General features: G+C 36.8%; 1 protein-coding gene across 8 annotated transcripts in view; it reads right to left on the minus strand.

Annotated features, from left to right (window-relative positions):
- The window catches only part of ATRX (ATRX chromatin remodeler), a 67,291-nt gene that overhangs the window by 13,720 nt on the left and 30,128 nt on the right, over positions 1-23,443 (minus strand). For 7 of the 8 annotated variants that reach the window (XM_015860440.3, XM_015860437.3, XM_085546188.1 and 4 more), the window contains 16 exons: positions 21,278-21,408; positions 20,594-20,776; positions 19,043-19,136; positions 18,568-18,676; positions 17,816-17,995; positions 17,496-17,637; positions 16,544-16,653; positions 11,686-11,832; positions 11,302-11,479; positions 6,827-6,964; positions 5,945-6,120; positions 4,298-4,415; positions 2,013-2,143; positions 1,629-1,717; positions 1,283-1,455; positions 221-374 (listed from right to left, as the gene is read on the minus strand). In XM_015860440.3, coding sequence (XP_015715926.2) covers positions 221-374; positions 1,283-1,455; positions 1,629-1,717; positions 2,013-2,143; positions 4,298-4,415; positions 5,945-6,120; positions 6,827-6,964; positions 11,302-11,479; positions 11,686-11,832; positions 16,544-16,653; positions 17,496-17,637; positions 17,816-17,995; positions 18,568-18,676; positions 19,043-19,136; positions 20,594-20,776; positions 21,278-21,408 — 2,253 coding nt within the window. Of the gene's footprint in view, positions 1-220; positions 375-1,282; positions 1,456-1,624; positions 1,718-2,012; positions 2,144-4,297; positions 4,416-5,944; positions 6,121-6,826; positions 6,965-11,301; positions 11,480-11,685; positions 11,833-14,267; positions 14,424-16,543; positions 16,654-17,495; positions 17,638-17,815; positions 17,996-18,567; positions 18,677-19,042; positions 19,137-20,593; positions 20,777-21,277; positions 21,409-23,443 lie in introns of those variants that run through there. The other variant, XR_014945673.1, reaches the window with a different exon arrangement.

Below are 23,443 nucleotides of genomic sequence, written 5' to 3' on the forward strand. Positions count from 1 at the left end.
CTGCAACAAGCTGCTCACTCTGATACAACTTTTTAAACAATCTTTCTAGACACAGTGAAAGACTTTGGGGGAGTATACATATGTACGGAAAAACTCACTGATGGAAATAGCATGCATGCTTGCTTCAGAAACCTGAGCTACAGCATCCAATCTCCAGCTGAATTAAAAACAGACTAACATATTTACAGGATTGATTAAAACACTTCTAAAACTGACTTACACTTTGTCCCCAAGCTCCTCTGCCATTCGAAGAATTTCAAAGAGAAGAACCATCTTCCCAGAATGTTCCAACACTTCAGCATCCGCATCAGTGACAAAATCTTTGTACCAGTCTGGAGCTGGGCTGCCAGGATTGGATGAGGAAGTAGCTTTACCTATGAAAACACACATAAAAAATTCAGAGATAAAGGCATGATCTCCATTCAAATGCTTTGAGATGTCATTTTTTAATGATGCAGAATACTGAGACAAAGAATTCTATTATCTGCAACTTTTCCCCAGGAGTATAATTCGATAGCTTTGTTTCCAACAAGCACTCATCTTTGAAAATCCATTCAAGTTACAGCAATCAAAAAGCAGCTACTCATAAAGTGATTTGAAATCTGAACACTTAAAATTCTTGAAACAATCTTTTGGATTACACCAAGACCATTTATCAAGATGATCTCACAGACAAAAGCTCTCAAATGCTCCAATAATACCAGCTGTACAACAAGACTGTGCGTCTCCTCTCACTTTAGCGACAGTCAGAATCTCCATTTATTTCCAAAGCTAATATAAAAGACATTAGTATACAGAGTAGTATATGGAAGTGAAAAAGACATTATTTATCCCCTTTTATATTAATTTGTTATAAAAGGAAAAAGCAAATTCCACCATCCTCATCTTTCCTTTTGCAAAGTTCTACAGATGGGTTTCTTGCCTGCTCACCTGCTAACACACCACTACAATAATAACATCTGTAGAACACTTTACATCTTCTGGGTGTAACAAAGGACAAACACATTTGTTTATGTTTTCAATGCTCTTTCATTAGCACAATAAAAAAGGGGGAAAGCAGCACAGTTTTCTCTTAACTTTGCATCTTTGTGTACTTATATATTCAAAAAGTTATCAGTTGGAGTGCATTATTAGAAATAGAAGGAACTGTAAGTATACAAGGACTACCTGGCAAATACCTTAATTCCATTTTGTACAAAGCAGAACTCCTGACAGCCCTCTCAAATTGTGTTTTCCAAAATGAAGCTGCATGGTATTTGATTTACCTGTGTATGATACTCACCTTCTTCTGATTTCACAACTGATGAAGGGTTGTTTCCAAGTTCTTCTACATTTCCTTCTCCACCTCCACGAGATCTTGAATTCCAGACTTTAATGACTTCAACATCGTTATCGCTGCCACTTCCACTTGAGCTACATTCTTTCTTCCCTTTTTTCCCCTTTGATTTTTTTTTCCTAAAAAGATAGCGTTATATACCTATGTATTTATTTATTTATTTGAATCACATTCCTAGAGGACATACATGTAAAAATGCATTTACTTCTAAAGAGATCATTTACTTTTAAAGACATCCCCTTCTATTAGGGAGATAAATCCAATAACAAACAATAAATAAAAACTTAATTACTTTGCATAATCATCAGAACTTAAACTCATCGAAGTTTCGTCAGAATCTGAAGCGATGAAATCATCCATACTGTCTTCATCAAAGTAGCCCTTAAAAGAGAAAGAACAAAAATTTTACTGAGTACGTTCACCCAGAAGCTTTTATTAAATCTTCAGCCATCTGCTTATTCTTCATTAAAACAATGGTAAGCTGCACAAAAAGATAGACTTTCAAAATGTTTTAAGAATGACAACATGTGCTGAAACTAAAAATATGTCAGAAACAGCAGTAAAATTACCCCACAGCAACAAAGATTTCCATTAATTTAATGAAACTTTACCTAACATTTGGCATAGCTTATTTGGAAAGTTCTCAGTAGAGAGTATTTTGATACATCTAATTTACCTTATTTTCTTTGCTAATATAGTCCAGCTGCAAACACCAGGGATGAGTCCAGATTCTGCTCAACATCTGGAAATCCTGGAATAGTTTAGCTCCAGCTTTGCCTCGTCCACCTTCATTGCCACCACCGACACCTGACAATAAAGTTCAGGTTTGAGAATGAAACCTTGAAGTACATTAGCCACATACTGCTCCTCCCTTGAACAACCTGTTGGGATAGTACTGAGTGTTCTTTCCAGATGCATATATCATAACATCTCTTGTAGAAGAGGTCAAATTAATCAGCCACAGGAGTTCTCCAAGTTAAAGTTTTCAAAATTAGTTCTTCCCCCTTTTTCTCCACAGTGAGAAACATGACAACGTTCTTACATAAATATACGTTTCTCCCTAATATAAGGATGAATCCAAATCCTCTTCGAAAGGCTATCATGTCTATTTAGATTGTAAAATCAGCTCTCATAAAGCAGCCCAAGCTGGACAACAAAATAAAACTTGCTCTTTATTTTCATTTTTGTTTTCCCTCATTAACTGGTATTACTGCATTAATCTGTCACAATGAAGAATTTTAAAACGGCCACTATACTTGCACTGTCCAAGCACAAATGAGCACAACTTAACAGAATGTTCACAGCTGGACATTTGTTGTCAAGTACTCATTAAGCAGCATTATAACTCTTGATTCTTGAAACAGATTAGGTTTTATATTTACTGTATCAAAAATATAAGCCATGTATGCCTACAAGGAAACAGTATTTGCTGCATCAAAATTATCACATGCCTGTGGCACAGCAGGCACAAAGCTCACCCAGAGCATCTGCTCAAAAGACAAAGTAATCCCATTAAACGTACAGAAAATATTTCAACAAACAACAAATTTCAACTTCTTGCTTTGTTTTAATCATAAAACAACCTTAAGAAATTTCCCATTTACGCCTCCCTATAATGCTGAGAAAGACATTCTTAAGTTCAGCTCTGCTAAACTTACCATGACAGAGAAACTTACAAACAAAAAATTAACACCTCCTACAGACTTGTTCAGAAGTGAAAGTAAAACAATATAATATGCTCATTAAATGAAGAAAAAACTGAACATCTTAAACATTTGCATCTAAAATGTGATTTTAGTTACATGTCTCTATTGTGAGGCACAGGAAAACAGTTTTAAACATTTGCAGATGAGAAGCAGCCATTCTTCTGTGTTCTCTTTTTTATTTAATGAAACTCAGAGAGCATGTCCTTTTCTGGAAGAACTCTTTAAATACATAAGTAATCCAGAGCACTAACACGGGCCTCTGTAACCATTACAGAGATGTCCTATGAGGACCTGAGCCATAGCTAGATCACGCAGCTCTCTTCTCTTCAGAGGCAGTTCCTCCTTCCTTTCTCCCAATTCTCTCTTTCCCATGTCATCTCTGACACTGACTGCTCTATGAGCTGACTGTGCTCAGCAGACTGGCAGGGCACTACCCCAAGATCCCGAGAGAGAAAGTAAATTAAGCTGCTAATTCAGGGGGCTGAAGTAGCTCACCAAGGGCTGCTAAGTCATGAAACAGTACCACCCATTCTGACAACTGCAGACTTAGGTTCAAATAATTCTGTCAATCCCTCCAAAGTCTAAACAGATTAATTAAACTATTAGGGAGTGCATTTTCTTATAGTTAATTGCACACAAGATCTATTAATAAATAGACTGTTCCAACAATGGAGCAAATTTGAAGCTCACTGTAACAGGTTTTTTGCCAGAATAAATCTTCCCCTTAGCTTTAACAAACACTGGATTAAGGCCTACCTCCTCTTAGCTGCTGCCTGCCCTACTGAAAAAGGAGGAATTGAAAGCCAGCATCTGTAAAGATTTCTGTACAGAGTAAAATAGTTGTAAGCAAACAGCACTAATCTTTATGGTCATCAATGATCCATAAAGGCTTTACTTTTCCATCTAAAAGCATGGCAGACCAACAAAGTCAGGCTTGGAAAGGCCTTCCACCAAGTGGATGAGTGGTGAACCTCCCTTGGAAGAACAAAACATGAAATAAAATACATTTTGTGTTTAGAAAACAAAGGAAGATGAATAACAACCTGAAAGCAGACTAGTACTGAAATGCATGCATTACAATTCCTCCCCATAATATTTATGTGCAACCAGATATTTTGCTGCAATTCAAATTTCAGAGTTAAGGTAAGACATAGAGGAAGCAGAAAAATTCATCTGTAGGGCATAAAATATGTACTAAAAAAACTCAAACCAATGACCATCAATCTTGTTACCTGAAAGAACAATAGACACATACCTGTCAAATGATCCAAGTAATATTGGTAGAGCTTGCACTGAATAGGTGTCATTCTAACTTCTAGAACATACTCATATTTTGGTGGGAGGAACTTTGTTAATGCTGTGTAATCTTTCCTCTGTAATTTTATAAGTGAGATATTAGTCATTATAAACATGAAAAGTGACTACTGAGAGAGCTTAAGAACTTTAGGCTACTCCATCAACAAGCTATTAATCATGCATAAGTCACAATGATTTAGATGCTCACCTACTACAAAGGAGAAAAAAATAACCCATTATATCATTGTATTTACAGGCAGTGTCTACAGAAGCCCAACTTATGTAATAAATGTAGATGTCCAACTAAAAAGCAGACGGACCCATCAACCCCATGGCTCAGCTCCAAACCCCTAGGAAGCTGACTGCAGCTTCAGTAACCGCCTTGGTGCTTTTATGTTTTACTTTTTAAAACTAAAACCATTCCTGGGTAAGTCAAGCAGCTTATACCAATGTTTTTATTGCAGGTGAACATGCACTCATAGTAACTATCTTCTGGTTTAGAGTATGTCATTTGTGAATACCTCTTTGAGGCAAAGCAGAATTTATTTTGTTTTTTTCTATTTCACTAGACTCTTAATCTCTTGCTTTCTGCCTCTCCATCCCAACAGTACCTGGTTTACTGATCCTGACCAAGACACTATTCAGGGGTGGGTGACCCCAGCAGCCCTGGGAGGTGTCTGTGCTTTGCACACAGTACGGCTTTCAGGCTTCAGCTGCACAGCACAAATTCCTTGGCTGCAGGATGATCTCAACCAGCTCACTGTCAGAGAGAAGCCTGTGGGCAACTCCCACTTGGTACTGGTGATAAACCACCTGCAAGGCCTTGCCTTTATCTGAGAGGGCAGCGTCCCTTGGGAACAGTTTTCTTGTAGAGAAATTGCACAACAGACCCAACAAGAGCTTCCCTCCACAGACAGGAACTGCTCTGTGCAGTGTGTCATAGGAAAATTCTCCCAGGCTCCATGAGTGCAGGGCACCCAGTATCTGAAGGGACCCAGGATTTGCTCAGTCTTTGTTCTCTCCAGCCCAGAACAGACAGTAAGGGCTTTGGCTAATAAGACTGATTTTGCAGCAGGATCACTTTCTCTGTAACAGGTCATAAGTCTATCAATCCCAGAAAGCGTTTTAGGGAATTAAATGTTTCATTTTATTTACAATTGGAGTATCCTTTCTACTTGTCTCTTCTGTAATATAAGCACATTCTAACGAGGGCTGCTTTGTGCTTCTGTGCTGTTGTACAGATGCATAGAACTGTGTGTGCTGATTTCCTGCTACTATTTGTACTTCCAATATCATTAACTTCCTGTAGGAAGCCCTTCACCACTCTTACACACTGCCATAAACCTTTGTATTTCTTTGGAGGTGAGCTAACTGCACATGGGACCATCCCACTGTGACCACTTCACCCAGCTCTCTACGAGTGTTTAATCAACTATTAGTGACTACAGCTACACAGAACATGCTGCAAAACAAACAAATCTGTTCATGAAATACTCAAATAGCACATGTACAAACCTTTGAGTGCTTTTATCAGAACAAGATGGAATAACTCTTCCCTCCCCCCACTGATATTTCAACTAATGAGTTATGGTACAGCTGTTCTTACCTGAACACATCCAGCTAACATCTCATAGAGAATATGTGCCCGCTTCTTCATTACTCTGACATCTACCAGAGTGGAGTCTGCGCACTGACCGTTCTGAATTGGATTTATAAATCGATTTCGGAATTCTTTAATTGAACCAAGCAAATTCTCCTTAATAAAGTTAACCATGCAGTGATCTAGAACAAAGAGATCAAGTTCCGATTGTTCAAATGTGCAAGTACAACATTGCAATAAATTCAAAAACATATTAATTAATAAGAAAAAAATTATAACAGCACGCTATCAGACAGAAATATTAAATATCATTAGCTAACATAGAATGTTGCTGAGGCAGCAAACAGAAAGTACAAATTTACTAAGAACATTGCTCTGCAATAGTTAAAAGCAATTCAAACTGATGCTCCTGCAAGACCTGGTCTTCTCATTTCCTTCCCTACTCATACTCCCTCCCTTTTTCTTTGGACACAATGAGACTCATCTAATCCTCTGGTGAGCAACATCAAGGAACTGAACTGTCAGAAAGCTATTTTATTTCATAGCATTAATTTTCTGATAGTCCTCATAGCGGTTCCCTGAGGAATCAGATGTATGCGAGGCCATGCCAAGAGAAGGGATGGAGGAAAGTTCAGATGCTTAACAGCTTCAGCTTAACTTTGCTTGAACTACCATGGACGCACATCCTCAGGCAATAATTACATATGAAAAAGCAGAAAGACCTCACTGGACTTTTTTTTTTTTCCCCCTCCATAAACACAGCAAACATCTTCATCATGTCAAATTCTTTTCTTCTGTTTAAACAAAATCTATCTGTAATTACATACTGCTGAAAGGTACGAGTACATCGAAAGAAATAAACGCATCTTAAACAAGAGAACTACTCACACTCTATGAGATTATTTTGCAGTGGTGTTCCTGTCAGAATTATTCTTCTCCTAGAACGAATTGAATTCATTGCCTTAGAAACAGCAGATGCTTCATTTTTCAGTATGTGCCCTTCGTCACAAACAACGAAGTCAGGGCCTAGGAAGAAACAAGAACATTAGATCTTTGCCATCTTTTATAACCTCAAAGAAACCATCAGCCATAAAGAAGCTGCTATTTTTTTTCTATTACTGTTTATTATGCCTTTTTTTACTTTTTTTTATTTTTTTTTTAAAGCATCAATTTGTTCCCTTTTTTATCCTTTACACAGGCATTCCCAGAAGCCATTCTGGTAAATTGCAGACTGTTACTCGTAAAATCTTCAGGGAAGGATTAAATACAGCTTTCTAACACAATCCTTTAGAAACTGTCTATCCATGCAGCCAGTGCATGCCTGTGTTTTCATTCAGTCTATCCTAACTCCAGACAGCTGTTCCTTAAATTCAGCTTATGCTGCCATCTACTGGCGCTCAGTCAATGATAACACAAAAATAAGGTAGACAATTTTTCAGTAAGAATTAATACAGACCAATATCAATAATAAGGGTAAGCAGGGCAATGGAAAGTCTTATCTAGGATATAAAAACACAATTAAATCTGATCTGAATTACAGACAAGTGAATTTGCAAAGATGTGCAGCATCTCCCCCACCAGACTTGACAGCTTACATGTTAAGATAACATTCAGATATTGACTTGGTCTGGTCTATTTCCTTTACAATCAGACTCAAAGTACATTAGCAAGAAAGGAAAATAAAATATTAATGATGCAAGTAAAATGTTGCCAGTACTCAACAAATTGGTTTTCAGTAAAGATTGTGATTTTAACTCGAACAAAGAAGTTAATTTACAACAAAACAAAACCCCCTATTGCTTAGACAAAGTAAATGATAGTAAAAATATGAAAAAATCATCTTAGTGTATTTTGTCTTGGTGTATTTGGCAGTCATGTAGCATTGCTATCTTGAACTAACATCTTGGCTACAGTTCAGTGACAGATTGTCATACATTTGTGGATTTTTCTTGCTCTTAAAAAAAAAAGGATTTCATGACAGGCAATGCATTTCTGAAATTATCCAAAGGGAATGTGAAATGTAGAGAGCTCAAGGGATCATTTAGCCCATTTCCTTCATCTGAGATAATAGTTATGAGAATGGGATGTACCCTCCCTGTGAGAAGTGAAACTCGGTGACCTCTAATACACTTCTGATACTCAATGTAAATGATCTCCGATGCCAATGAAGATAAATTCTATCTTCTTCTTTCTCCAGCTCATGCAAATGCAACACATCACTGTTGTAGACAGCTTTTACATGATGGAAAATTTGTCATTTTAGTCATCATTTTCCAGGCTGGGAACCTTCCAATCTTTCTTCAGACCACAGTCTTCTCTTCCCTAACCTTGCTGTACTTGCACACATTTACACACTGATATAAATAAAACACTCAGTGATAGATATACAGGTATACAGATATACACACAATTCTCCTTTTACTTCAAAGTCTACAAGAATTTAAGCCTGGTTTATACAAATGTCAATTAAAGATCTCTTTCCAAGTTAAACAGTAATGGAAGCAGTAGCAAGAGAAGCCCACAGAATTACTGAAACACTGCAAGCACAGCACTACAGTTAACTGTAGTTTACAGTTAGTAAACCAAACAGAATTTTATCAGCTGCAGTATGGGAAATGATTTACTACTTTGCGTGAGTTCATAATCCTTCTATTATTTTACATGGCAAAGTGAGTTAACTAACAAAATCATTTCTTTACACTATTTCCCCACCCATAAACTTTGGCTAAAACTTCCCCCTCTGGTTCTCTACTGCAGCATACAGTGCAATATAAGCTTCCACTACAGAACATGTTTACCCAAGCAATATTAATTTTAACCAGACACAAATCATTACATGATTACTCAAATATCAAGTTTGCAACTCTTAAAATTAAAAATGCTACCAGAGGAAAAAGTTTCCCTATTTGCCTTGGCAGCAGCAAGCCAGCACAGCCAGCACACAGCTTCACGTTGTGGTTTGGTCATTTCTGTTGTTGGTATTCCACATCAGAACATCACACAGAACAGTGGCAGTTAAAGAGTTCATGTTCTGGTTCCATGTTACTGCCTTTTGGGGCATTTTGGATTCCTGGAGGGAACAGCATCCCTGGAGGACTTGGCACAAAGAGGAAGCAGGGTGGGACTCCGGACTGGACCCCAGCCGCTCACTGCAGAGAAAAGCAGGTGCTGCCCTCACACCGTCATGGTCCGACTCGTACTTTGGTTACTCTCGTCTCTCTTGCTTTGTTTGATTTGGTTACACTCAATAAATTCCCATTCCTCCTCAGATCATTGCCGTTGTGTTTTCCCTTTGTTAAAGCTGTCTGCTCGCTCTCTGCCCTTCCCCCTCTCCTTTTTTTTATTCCTTGCTCCCTTGCCTCTTTTTTCTTTTCCCTGGGCCTGTGCCCCCCTGTCACGGGCTGATACCCAGGGATAACCCTGTGACACTTCATAACTCTTCTACTGGCAGGCTGCTCTCTCGCCAGCACTGTGAATCACAGATAGCAAGAAACAAATAATGGTTGGTACGAGATACTTCTCATCAATTTTGACAATCCAAACATGACTAAAAAGTAATGACTAATAACAGAAGAAGATTTTTGTCTCTTTGCAATTAGTATCTCAACATTGGTGCTCCCAATGCTCTGGATTAGAACAGACCAATGCCCACAGGCAGAGTGCAGGAAGCAAAAAAGATTCATAACAATGGCACTGGAAACATCACACAAGTCATTAGGTCTCTTCCCTAAAATTGCACAGCCAGCAAGCCACCTCACTTCACAGTCTGATGAAGAAAGGGGCATTATAAAGACATGTAGTATATATTATAAAGACTATTATAAAGACATGTACTGTTCAACCCTTATACCATGGTTCCCTTGTATTTTCCAGAAGAAAAGTAACATACAAAAATCAGTAATTCTGGAAGTATCTCAACTGCTCTATTCTTTGCTGCAATCAACAGAAATTTAGCAAACTTCCCAATAAGATTCTCAACTCCTGAGCAAAGCAGATAGAGAATGAGAAGACTGACACACAGAGTTGCTTTTTTCCAAGCTTGATTTTAGTAATTGTAGCACTAACAGAAGAACTCAAAAAACCTCCAGGCAAAACTGTATTTTCTTCACTGCTTAAATAATGCCCCTAACTTCAGCATGATCACAAAAACAGCTCATCAGCTATCATACAGGAGCTATCCTAAGTCAAATTAGCAGAAAAATAATATTTTCCCTTCTCAAACTGGCTTTCTACAGAGCTGGACATGTCAGTTCTGCTCAGAAGGCAGGGGGTGAAGCACATGAAGAGTACTGGCAGAAAAAAGAACTCCTTTACAGCTCAGCACAGCTGTTAGATCATTTTAGCTGCAGTATCAAAACACACCTCCTGTAGACTCAACACAAATGCAACCAGCAGAGATTTCCAGCTCTGAAGAACTTCACAAAAACCAGGCTCACCAAGAACAATTAGAAGCCAAACCACTGCTATGAGAACAAATATCTAAAAATAACTATCTACCACACTCTAAAAGTCAAGAAACCTCAAGTCCAGTCAGGTAACTAAAATCTAGCAAAATCTGCTTCTAGAATCAAATAAGTTATTTCCCTTACTACCACACCAACCTAATCAATTTTAACAGCGATAACAAACTTAAGGCAAAGGCGTTTTTTAAATAGAGTATTTAAAATAATACTGTTGTGTGTATATTTTGTTGTTGTGAATAACTTTGCTTAGCTCAGTATCAGTTCCCAGGTCATTACATGAAAGAAAATTTTTGCCATTTTGGTGAAATTTTCTAATCCTGAGTTTTCATTTCTTTTTTTTGGTGATCACCAAGAACGGTTTTCAGCAACATCAATTATTTTCAAGTGTTTACATACAAATCTTACAAAAGCCTGTTGAGGTCAGCTGAGCTTAAAACCAAACATCCTTTCCATAGGCTGAAAAAAAGTGGGGAAAAAAATGCATTATCTGCAATTAATTAGCACTTTAATACTTCCTTGTTCATACTTCTGTTGTATATTTTTAACTATTCTTCATGTGTAGATACTCCTGTAACTGTGGAATGCTAGTGTGGATAAAGTCATTTTATGGTTGTAACAGATTTGCAGATTAAAATAACCAACAGTTGACACTTTCAGTATATTCCCGTGGTTGCTTCCGTATTGGACCTAATAGAAAAACCACTACAGTCTATTTAAAAAGGACATGGGGTATTTTTTCAACAGCCACTTCCATAACTCACTAAAGGGCAACGAGAGATAACCAAACTATTGTGATCTTAAGTCTTAGTAATATCATGTGTATAATGCACATTTAGCTCATATATTCCAGTTTGAAAACACAGTAGATAAAATGCACATTTGCATTAATTTTCCACTTACCTGGATCTACTAAAGCCTTATTAAATATTTCTTTCAGTTTTCTACTCTTCACGTTCCTGCCTTGTGCAAGATTACGATACATCTCATAGCCTATTATCATCACACCTCCATCATCTTGCCAACGCTGCAGCATATAGCTTCTCTCTTGAGGGCGTTTCACAGTTGCTAATTCACAGACCTTTCAGAGTAGGAAAAATATGCTTGAGTTTCTCTTAAAATTCCAAAGCAGTGCTGTAACTTAAATACCTAACGTATTCATGCAAGTAGATTTTTCACATAGTTAAAGTACATTCCTTAGCCTGCCTTTTGCATGCTGGAGCTTCCCAATTATATAAAACATTCAGCTATTTCAATTTTAAGAACTCTTTTTAAGCCTTATAATACCTCTAATTTCTCATCGTCTTCTAAACCTTCCTGCCATTTCTCAAACTCATTCAGCCAGTTCAAGGCAGTGTTCAGGGGACACACTACAAGAGCCGTCCGGAAATCCAGCTTGTCACACAGCAGGACTGTGTGCAGAAAGCTTACTACCTGTGAGAGGAACAACAAATAAAATAATGAATGAAACAGGGAGCATTGAAGGACGGGAAACATAAATGCAAATATATACATATTCAAGTTTTTATATGTGAAACAAACAAATTCAAACACACATTTTCTGTCTGTTAAACAACTTGCTGCTTAAAATGCAATACTCGTGTATTCCAAACTCATATACTTACTACTTTGGTGTTACACGGCTGCTTAAGTCCATTTTACACTGGTAGAAGTTTCAACTTGTATAACTGAATTATTTGTAGAGACAAACTATTTCACAAGAATCCCTTCCCCCATCATTTTCATAAATTATAGTGCTCTATTAGGCAATTTATAGGCATTCCCCCAATACTCACCCCAATCCTTAAATAAATTTACTTCTTTGGACTTCATAACTGTATTAAGTTTCTTTAAAGTGATCTTCAGTCTTACGTTTTTAGCAGTTTTTTCAACACAGTGCAAATTCTGCACTGCACTTGTCAGGTTTTCCAGGATTTAAACCCTGGTAGCAGTCTCAGGAATGAACTCTAAAGCAGGTTACTGAAATACTTTCCAAATATTCACCCCATACAAAGCCTATGTGACAAACGACAATACTTTCTTAAGGCTTGGAAAAAAAACCTAACTCTTTTGATTCCAATCCAAAAGACTTCTTTTGGGCTGCCCATTTTTAGGGAGTAGCAAACAAAGAAAAGACTGGGGCTGCATGTAAAAAGCCAGGCGCAAAACAGAAAGTGATCCCAAAACAGCTAAGAGCTAAGATCACCCTTTTAATGATGACAGCTGCCCTGTAACCCAACAGCCGTAGAACATCCTCTGAAGTTCTCACAGGATCAAAACTTGGTATCTTATAACTCTCAAATCAAACTGTATGACTTGTTGATACACTGCACACTTAACTGTTTTTAGATGCTCCAATGTCAAAAGAATTATCAATGGTTTTACTACTAATACAAAAGCATCTTATGTTCAGACGCAGAAACTTCCCACACAGACGCTGGTTCTCTAAGAACCAGCGAGCCAGCAAGTTCCCGACTGCTTCATTTCCCTAATCATTTATTGACCATCTTCTCTGCAGTTTACAAGAACTGCTTAAAACATATTTTTGATTGAGTTCTTAAAAGCAAAATGATAAATACCATTCTTGAGTACAGCACTACTGGAAAACAATCACGTAAGAAATTATTACTGAAGGTACAAAAAGGAACCACAAAAATACTTGATAAATCATTTATAGCTGTTACTTCTTTTTCAGTTATCAAGAAGTTACAGCCAAAAAGACTGTCATGATCACATATAAAAGTAACTCCTACCATGAAATATTTCAAACTATTTACTGAAGTATACAGTACATAAAGTCTAAATTCACAAATCAATCTAGATTGGGTTGCTACTCAGAAGGTTCTTCTATTCTGCAGTATTTTGAAAATCTCCAGTATAAAGTATAACCTAACTCCTAAATAACTACAATGTGTAAATCAGCATCGAGCATGCAAAAACACGCCCTCCAAACGAGTGTATAAAAATCCACTTCTATAGGCCCCCGGATTGTCAACAGTTGAGGTCCATTGCCTCAGTACATATTAAAAGAGCAAAGCAAAACACAGAGCAGCTGGAGTTCTTAAAATATGCGCTACCCAGACGTTGTGCACCACAGACAATCAAGACTGCTGCTTGTTAGAGCTAAGCGGTACATACATGGAATGACTGCAGATTCTCTGTTCGCCTATAACTTCCTATTACTCAAATAAATAAATAGCTAAAAATAATATTAAAACTAGTAACACTGATGCCAACCCTCCTTTGATTGCCTTTTTTATGGAAGAATCCAAGGAATCTGAAGAATCTCAGGGAGCTACCCTAAGTGCTCTGTAACTATATCCTGTAATGCTCAGGTCACGAAAAAAGGTTTTTCAGGATCAACAAGCCTTAAATAAAATTTGTATCCATTAGAGTATGGCAGAAACAGGTATCTCCTATTTAACTCCATTTGTTGAAGAATCCTAAAAGAATCCACTGCTGACACAGGATGGAAGAATCCGTCTTGAGTAACGGATTAGAGGGAAGACACAAGAATTAGGAAAACACCTGACCCATCAAGACATAGCTAACTCTAGAAAAGATTAACAGAGTCTGCCTGCTAGATTCTCTCTGAAGATTTTGTCTTGGAGCACATCTCAGTCTCACTTAAAACTAATGGAGGACATCAAGTCTAGCCAAGACAAGCCTGTTGTCCAGCAGTGTTTTCATGTGCTGATTATGCCAAATAACAACTACTAAGGCAAAGAGCAACTACAGACCTCACACCAAACTGGTGACTTACTAACAAGGTTGTGTTACTGACTGCTGCCACCTGTGGATTATGAAACCAGCTATGGCACAAAAAATCTTTCATACAGCCTGGAATTCTGGTACATTGATATACTGACCTCTCTATGAATGAACAGATCTTGAGCCTTCAGGTCAGGTCATAGGGCTATAGGGCTTCCCAACCCAATGGGGGAAGCTTTCACCACAACAGATCAAAATGGAAGAGGATGGTGAAATGGCATTTCCTCACAGACGCTTTGAGGATCCCATCCTCACTGTAGGAAGAAAATAACCTCTTTAAGAACCATCATCAGCACGCTAACGAGACTGCACTCCAGAGAACGACTGAAGTGCATCCAAACTTGGCACATTTGAAGAGGGAATTTAGAACGAGACGTTGTACAAGTGCTGCCTGCTACATCAACTAGACTTGCCACTCTCAAACTCACCAGAGCATTTGGCATATCTCCTGTCAAATGAAGTTACAGAATAAGAAATGCTCCTGGCAAAGAAAGGCCCTGACTGAATTCAAGTTGAAATCAATTCTGATCAACTCCTATGTCTTCAGAAGTGGCAAATTAGTTTTCTAGTGATTCAAAATGGTTCACAGTAACTCATTTCAGAAGCCAGATATCCTGATAAGGGTCTATCTCCCATCTCCAGAAGTGAGGAAGCATCGTATCAGTGAAGGCAAATGAGAGGAAGTCCAAAGTAGCTCTACTTTTTAATCAGCAGTGATAATAGTCTAATGGCAAATGGCAGATTTTTCTGGCAAGAAATACTAATGGCTGCCTTCTAGTAGGTCAAGAGACACAAAGATGATTTTTTTCTGAAAGCAAATGATGACAACAGTTAAAGGCACAATCTTTTGCACCTATGAGTATAAGGATTGAGCCTCTCTAAGCATATATAAGACTATTAATGCTTCTTTCTTCTTCAGAGTTCTCAAAAACTTTTACTTCTCCAGAATAAAAGGGAGAAGTTCTTCTGTCAACTGAGTTTTGCTAAAGAAGTTCTTGGGCACAAATTGGCAGTGGAGCACCAAGAAAAACTACTCACCAATCTTCTGCTCACACTTGTAACGATGCTAAATGCAAACTCATAATTTTCATTATGAAGATAGATACATGGAAGCAGGCAAACAGAAACGTAAGTAAGCACTCCTTATTCTTCTAAAAGGGTATTGAAATGCAGGGAATTCAAGAAAACTGCTATTGATCTTTTGTCTCTTTCGAAGGTCAAGGTAACCTGACATCTGCAATGGTTAAAAGGGACCCAAGAAAAAGAGCCTACAAGCACCGCTTTAGAGCAACTGTGATCAGCTCTGGAAGAAATATTTTAAGATCAGGATTGAGGTTCTGGTTTTACAGACTTAGTAGAAATGGGAATCTGTTCACCATGTGACGTTTTAACATGGCAGAAAAGCCAATTGTATCAAACGTGGAAATCTTTAAAAAAAAACAAACTAAAAAGCTGCAGTAGTCTATTAGAAAGACTTTTAAAAAGCAATCCTCAGCTGAATAGAAGGGATACGTGCTGAAATGACAATGTGGGCTTGAAATGGAAGACCTCAGAAAGCCAAGAACTCTGAAGCCAAAGAAAAGAAATTAAGAAGTGATAAAAAGGATTGAAAATATACTGTATGGTTTACTGCCAAGGCAGTGAAAATCTGTGGTCTTGTATCATTTGTGATGCAAAACAATCCAAAAATGCAAATGTACATTAATGAAATAAAAACAACCCAACACTCCCCTTCTCCAATCCAGAATACTATAGATTGTAACAAAGTATTGTTTATATTAAATCACAAAGAATCTGAATACACACACTAAATGCGTAGCATTAAACAATAATAAAATCAAAACAAAGATAGACCTCCTGCTTTATCAATGAAGCAAATAAGTCCAATGAACAATGAAGAAAAAATACAATTTGAAGAGTAACACATGAGTGGGAAAGACCATAAAGAACAAAACCTGTTTAAGGTTATTAAACTGGCTTAGAAACATAGTTCTCCAATACCTTTCTCCTACTAGCTTTATTTTGACATACAGAGCTGCAAGTAAGCTTCACATCACTTACAAATACACATGAACTTCTCGAGTGAACCTCAACTATTATTTAATTTCAGGGTATTTTTTAAAGCAGAAGAAGCACAAGTGTTATTAAGAACTTGCACAACTACATACTACCGAACTATATAACGATATATATATATATAACTATATGATGATAACTGCTTTCTGAAAACCTTTTAACAAAACATTTTTCCTCCAACAGCCCTCATCAAGTCACTGCCAAGGAAATAAGTTTTCAGTGAAAGTCATTAAAATTGCCTTTTGACGGATCAGCTTTTAAAGGCTACAAACCAGAAAATAAGACTTTTGCTTCTTACCTGTAATGTCTTCCCCAGACCCATACAGTGAGCAAGAATGCATCCAGAACCAGGAGATGTCTTTGTCTTTTTAACAGATTCACAACAGCAATCCCACATGAACTGAACACCTGAATAAAATTTTTGAAAATTTTCTCATTAAACATTCACTTTATTAAAGTTCACTTGGTAAGAGTGATCACTGCAAGACCATCTCTCCCACAAGTGCAGTTCTGGGGGTAATTATTGATCCATTTCTGTCAAATGGATAGTGTTTGAAATGTGTTTTGCCTTGAAATCAATTACACTCATAGCTCCTGCTGATGATACAACTGGATTAAAAAACACTGTTGTGAAGACTGCTGATGACTTCAACCTTGGGGACAGGGAGAGGAAATAGAACAGCACTGGCAAGGGCATCGCAGAAAGACTAACATGATCTTGGTAATCAGCAAGAAGGAATTTAAGTCAAGGCAGATCACATGTACAGCTCTATGCTTAAAAAGGGAAGATTGAAGAAAGAACAATGACCACTGATAAAGGATAGAAAATATATTCCTAAATTAAAAAAAAGAGTCTGCTGGGTGATTTTTTTGTTCTTTGCTGCTTATATATTGGGGAGCTGCATTCTTCTATGCTATACACAGCACAGATGAATCTTCAACTACTGTGTCTGATTCAGAGCACCTCCCTTTAAAAGCCAAACTAAGTACAAAAAGCTCTTAATGAAATGGAAATTGTGGGTGTTACAAAACCAGAGGAAGACTTAAATGAACAGAACTGGGTGATTGATAAAATCATGACTGGTCATTCTCCTTTTCTTCATTAAATAGCAAAAACAAACAAAAACAAACAGAAAATGCAGCCAAGATATAACAGGTATTAGGCTCATTTAATTTTGTGTAGGACACTCAGTACAGTACAAATACAACTAAAGAAGAATTTTACAAGTGTTTTAAATATTTTTTCTTACCATCTACTTGGTGTGGTTTCAGTTTGGTAACTATACTCCTGTGAACCTGCACTAATGGTTCTTTTGTTTCTTCATCTTCATCTAAAACCAGCTTAGTTGTAATGGGACATTTCAGAGGTGAAGCATCTTCTATCTCTATCACCTATAATCAGAAACAGTGCATCGCAGAAATACTTCACATGTGAATAATGTCAAGCATTTAACAGTCACTAGCTTTGGCAAAAATGGAAGTCACAAATTAAATTGAGCTAGAAATATGACATCTTGAACATCATCATCAATTCAACCTCTTACCATTTTATTATAAAAAGAGAACTTACCTCTCTCAGCTTTTCTCTCTCCCGTTCTCTTTCTGCTATACGTTTTCTTCTTTCTTCTTCCTCTTTAAGTGCATTCTGTGTCTCTGTTCTAAGCTTATCATCTTTAATAATCTTCCTAATTTTCTTTCTGCCTTTTCCAGGAGATTTTGAATCGTCATTTTCCTCGTTTTCGGAATTACTCTATTAGAAATTAAATAAAGTCTTAACAATACAGTTATGACAGCCTATCAAATCCTTGATGTTCAATTAAGCCCTCAGAATATTTTTTTTAAATCAGGTAGTCTGCATGAAAAAAAAAAGTACCAATTTAACTATAATGGATTCTGAGATATTAAAGATAAGCCCAGTTGTGCAAAAAAAGGACTGAAGATACTGTTATCATATAATATTAAATAATGACTTACTAAATAACCGTTTTGCTGCTCTAGAGGTGCTAAATCAGTTCAGCAGAGCCTGCACTTCTGCCATCTTCTATATTTCATGTTACAAATTCTGTTTACTCAAAATATATTGTCCATTTAAAACATATATTTTAATCAACATCTAAACGGGAAATGGGTTCAGTTAGCCATAATGGTTTTTTCTGCCCACAGCAGTGCCATTATACAAATTTTAACTTACCACTGAGAGAAGTTACAATTTTTTACTTTTCTTTACACAAAGAAATTTGAGATACCCAAGTCCCTAAATCAGTTGACATGAGAAACAGAAACTCCTTTTCCCAATTATTAATTCAAAACACAATATACTACCTTATTGTTGTTTTCACTTGAAGAATCATCCGGAACTTTTATACGTCTTCGTTTCTTTTTCTGTTTGTAACTGCGCTGATTTTCTTCTGCCTCAGCTTTCTTGGCAGATCTATAAAAAGCAGGAAGAAGCTTACTGACACATGATGATAACTGACTGCCTCACTGATAGATCACAATATAAAATTACTGGAACTACACTGCTATGTAAGAAGATACACTCCTTCTGCGCAGTTTTTCTTCCAAATGCCCTCCCCCTTACCTCACTGGACACACAGTAACAGTCTTTTCCAGACAACCTTGAAGAACTTTGCTTGCTGCAGAGTTAATTAACAGATACCAAAGATGTATCAAAGCTTTTAAAAACTGATCCAAAATCACCTAAGACACCAGAAGCCTTCACAGTTTACAATCTCACTGCCAAAATGGCACTAGTGAAAAATACAGACCAAAACACAAAGATAACATAAGAGCATACCTTGTTCTTGGACGCTGGTCATCCTCAGACTCACTGACTTCTTCACTAACTGCAGATTCATGAAACTCTGAGTCATTTGAATCATCGCTGCTCACTTTAAAAGTGAAGTAGGATTTCATGTTGAGTAATATTGCAAAGTAAGCAAGCAACATTACTTATTTTCTAATTATACAAGAAGTGTTCAAGATCAACAAGCAATATAAAAGGAATAGTCCTGATGGGTGGCATGTTTTGCCAGCAAGACTTAATTCATTTTTACTTTAACACACCTAAGCATAGTTTACGAGCATATGACGGATAGCATTATATTAGAAAGTTTCACATTCCAAAGACAATGAGTAATGGGGAACAGAAGTTGAAAGAACAAAAGATGATCTTTAGTTAAATAAAAGCTTTTCTTTCCAATGTTTCAGATACTGTTGTATAATCACACTCCACAATTCAGGCAAAAAGAACTATTTACTAACAACACACACTATTATATGTTTATATGTTTATGGGTTAAAGATCTTCTGGTATGAAAAGGACTCAAAAGACAATTATGGATATATCTAAAACAGCAGCATGAGGCAATATCTCCATAACTACTTTAGGAGTTAGTATTGGCATTTATAAGTAATTAAAATCAGCATGTTATTTAGCAACTTTTAAAATGTGGTTAACTATTAACACAGTAGAAAGCTAAACTTTTATGAGCCACAAGATTTAAAAAAGATTGTTTCTACATATTTAGTGAAACAAAAGTTTAGTAATACAGGGCTAGAGGTGGAAGAACTCGAACTGTTCTACTTGGGACTAATTCACAAGACTTATGCAATAGAATGCTGAGAATTAGTTTGACCACGTCTTATTTGCATACTGCTGCTGTATTTTCAACTTCATTTTTTGGAGTAGAAAGAAATGTCTCTGGTAGAGCAACATTAGGAATTGAAAAGCACATCTTCAATATGCAACCATAATTCCACTGCCACGAACCACTGTCAACATTTATAATGACCAGTGTGACAGCAAGCATTTATTTTTACCATTCCTCAGCTCCTCAAAATTGCTCAAAACAATTAAGTGCTAGGGGTTGATATCCTTTGTTCTCACATGCAACAAAGGAAAGAAGAAAGTTAAGACAGGCATAATTTCATAGTGCCATCTACTGTTCAGCTAATGCTTGCAACATTTAAACTCTACCATGGAGAAAATGTTGATGACAAATGGGTGTCAAAGTCCAAGCAAAACCAGAAATTATATGTAGGGAAAGACTAGGTTTTCACAAATTAGAGTCACTAGGCTTCACTCTGGTATTTGAAATTAACATTCTAAGACTCAACAAGATCAATCCAACTCAGAGGATACAGTAGTGAAGGTAGATGTAACCTGCTGCAGTCATTTATTTAAACAGAACTATTTACCAAACACAGAAAAGAGAATTCTAGGCTTAATACACAAGGAAGCTTACACTGAGGATTAAATTCACAGTTTCAGGTCCACATTTTGACATGCCTTGGGCTTATATTATAGAACTAAGTACTCAGTGACAAAAACGTTTGGATTATATACCTTTCCTTCTATTTCTGCGCTTCCCTTCTTTTGTTTCTTTAGGTTTCCCTTTCTTTTCTTCACCAGATTCTCCATCACTCACTGTCAGTTTGTGCCTCAGCAGTCTGTGTCTGTACCTGGGCTTCTTTGAGTCTTCTTCTTCCTCTGAATTTGATTCAGAATTATCTTCCTTTTCATTCTCTTCTGTCAGTGATAAAAAAAAACCAAAAAGTTAGTACAACATTCACACTAGTCCTTTTTTCCTAAATTTGGAAAGAATTAAAATCAGAACTTCGGCTTATTTCTGCACTACTTCAAAAGGGTATCTGACAACATAGTTGTTCCCTCAAACATTAAATATTTTACGCTGCCTGTACACTTGCACCATCTCTTGCAATGACTAAAGCTGTTAGTTGAATTATGCCTTATTGCTCTTCATAGATTATTCCTCATAAAATCCTAAGACTTCCGACCTGGCTACAAAATGAGAATTTTTAAAAAAAACAGAAATCAAAACCCAGCACTGTCAGAAGAGATGACCGTCATGATCACGTCCTCTGTCCCTTTACTACCTAGAAACATCCACTTTGTTATTGTTGAAATCTGAGGAAATCGTAATAATCATATTTTTTCTTAAGAGTCCTTTGAAATTATGACAGGCACTACTGCACCACTTTTTTTTTTGCAGATGCATTTGGTGCTTACCATCCTCTCCTGTGTTTTCTGTTTGCTTTCCAGTTTTCTTCTTTCCTTCATCCGACTCTTCATCAGAAGATGCCTCCTCATCAGAGGAAAGATTGGCTTTGATTTCTTCTAAAAGCATTTTCTTGGCAATTCTTTGAAGTAAAACAGAAAAAACTATGTATTCCATTGTTCAAACATATCTATGAATGATAAATGTAATCCTATACCATTCAGAACTTCAAAAAAGGATTGAAAGCTGAACAAAAAAAAGGCATGATGAATAGTTGTGGTAAGACAGGATATAAAAGCAAAATCTTAAGTTAAATACATCGTGTTAACTTGCTTTTAGGAAGCAAATCTCTATCATGCTTCTTAAAAGTTTCACACCTTACAGTAAAGACTGCAAATAGTTATAAAGCGTACACGCAAATATTTTGTTTCATTCATTATTCATTCTTATCTCTTCTCATCTCTCCCAGGATAGGCACATACATAAGGTCTAATTGTAACAAAGATACTGAAGACAAAAATCTTAATTCTCAAATCACCTCCTCTCCCAAAATTTAGCATTAAAAGTGCCTTAATTTCCTGAGGCACCGAATCTACACAGATAGCATTTACACAAACAGCAACAGTTTTAAAAGCAATGTATCACTAAATGCATGTTTTAATCACAGAGAAAAGGGAATGCTGTAATATGCATTAATTCACATGTTTAAAAGAAACCCTGTATCTACACAGTTTGCCTTCAACTGTGTTAGCACGCCAAGTGCCCGGGCCCACCCTACAGCAAAAGAGATGCTGCATTAATTGCTGTAACACAGTAAGTCTCAAGAACTGTCAAAGTGCCTGGAGGGAAAAAGAACACACTGAATCTCTCATACAACTACAAGCCTTTAACAACTACACAGAAGATAACACACATAAATATGTGTGTGCGTGTGTCTATACAGAGATTTATTAAAGATTAACAAATCTTTGATGGAAAAGATTTATCAAACATTATAGGACTTGATCTTCAAAACAAAATTACCACCTTATTTCCACAAACCACTCAGCTTCCCACTTTCACCTCAGCACACTCATATTTTCAGCTAACATGCTGTAAACCGTAGGGTTTACAGGCTGGTTTGGCCCAGTTCCGTGACTAGTGGGGTGGAGGGATTTTGCAAAAAACCATGACATGTGCAAAAAGCTACTATGGAAAAACAGTTTCTTTACATGCTCTTGCAACATAAAAAAAGTAAAAAACAACCACCTTGCATGAATATATACATCCATGGGAAAGTATGAAATGACGTGTCAAACAGACAGGAAAATATTGGACTTATCTGAGAACTCCTACTTCCAGGGGAAAAAAAAGTCCTGAAAGAATGAAATCCTCCTCATATAAGTATTAGAATTATTATACTTCCCATTACATGATTATCAATATCAAATGTAAAGCTTTTTCTTTTCCTAGGTCAGATCTGGTCTGTCCTGCGTTTTGGGAGACTTAATGTATACTGCATGCACAAGTTCAGAAAGGTAAAGTCTTGATAAGTCAGAACAACCATTCAAAAACCACAATCTAGGCTTTACTTGGAACCAGCAGACGAATGACGATCTCTTAAAATACAGCTGCTTATGTATTAGAAAATTAAACTTGTTACATTCAGGTAGTACTATAAAAATTGTTTTAAAGAACATTTCATTTTGTAGCACAATAGCACATCTCTAAAACAAAACAACTTTCCAAAAGGAAATTTCCCAAGTCATCTTCTCCATACATTTCATACCGTTACCTTCTAGTTTTACAACAGTGTTTTCCATGAAGTTTTTAAAGCTAACATAAATTGTTATTAAAAGATGGAAGTAAAATGGTTTGGTAAACAGCATGAAGCCACTTAATGAAGCTCAATGAGTCACAAACCAACCACCATCCTAAACACCTCTCCATGCCTCCCTCCCCCCTTTTTTTTTGTAGGAATGGCTTGCAAAGAAAAAGTTAATTATAACCATAAAATGCAATGCTATTGGTGAGCTTTTAATTCTATCTATGTCAACAGATCACACTGTGAACCCAAAGAAAATGCACTGAATTCCAAAGATTAGCAATGTTCTCTTCTGAAAGTGTTTGCATTACAAAAAGAATCTGGAAAAGTGACTTTTTTTCCCCCTTCTCCAAATAATTATCACATCATGCAC

This window comes from Coturnix japonica, chromosome 4, assembly GCF_054131305.1.
Source record: "Coturnix japonica strain WE chromosome 4, WE-NBRP24, whole genome shotgun sequence".
Taxonomy (NCBI): Eukaryota; Metazoa; Chordata; class Aves; order Galliformes; family Phasianidae; genus Coturnix; species Coturnix japonica.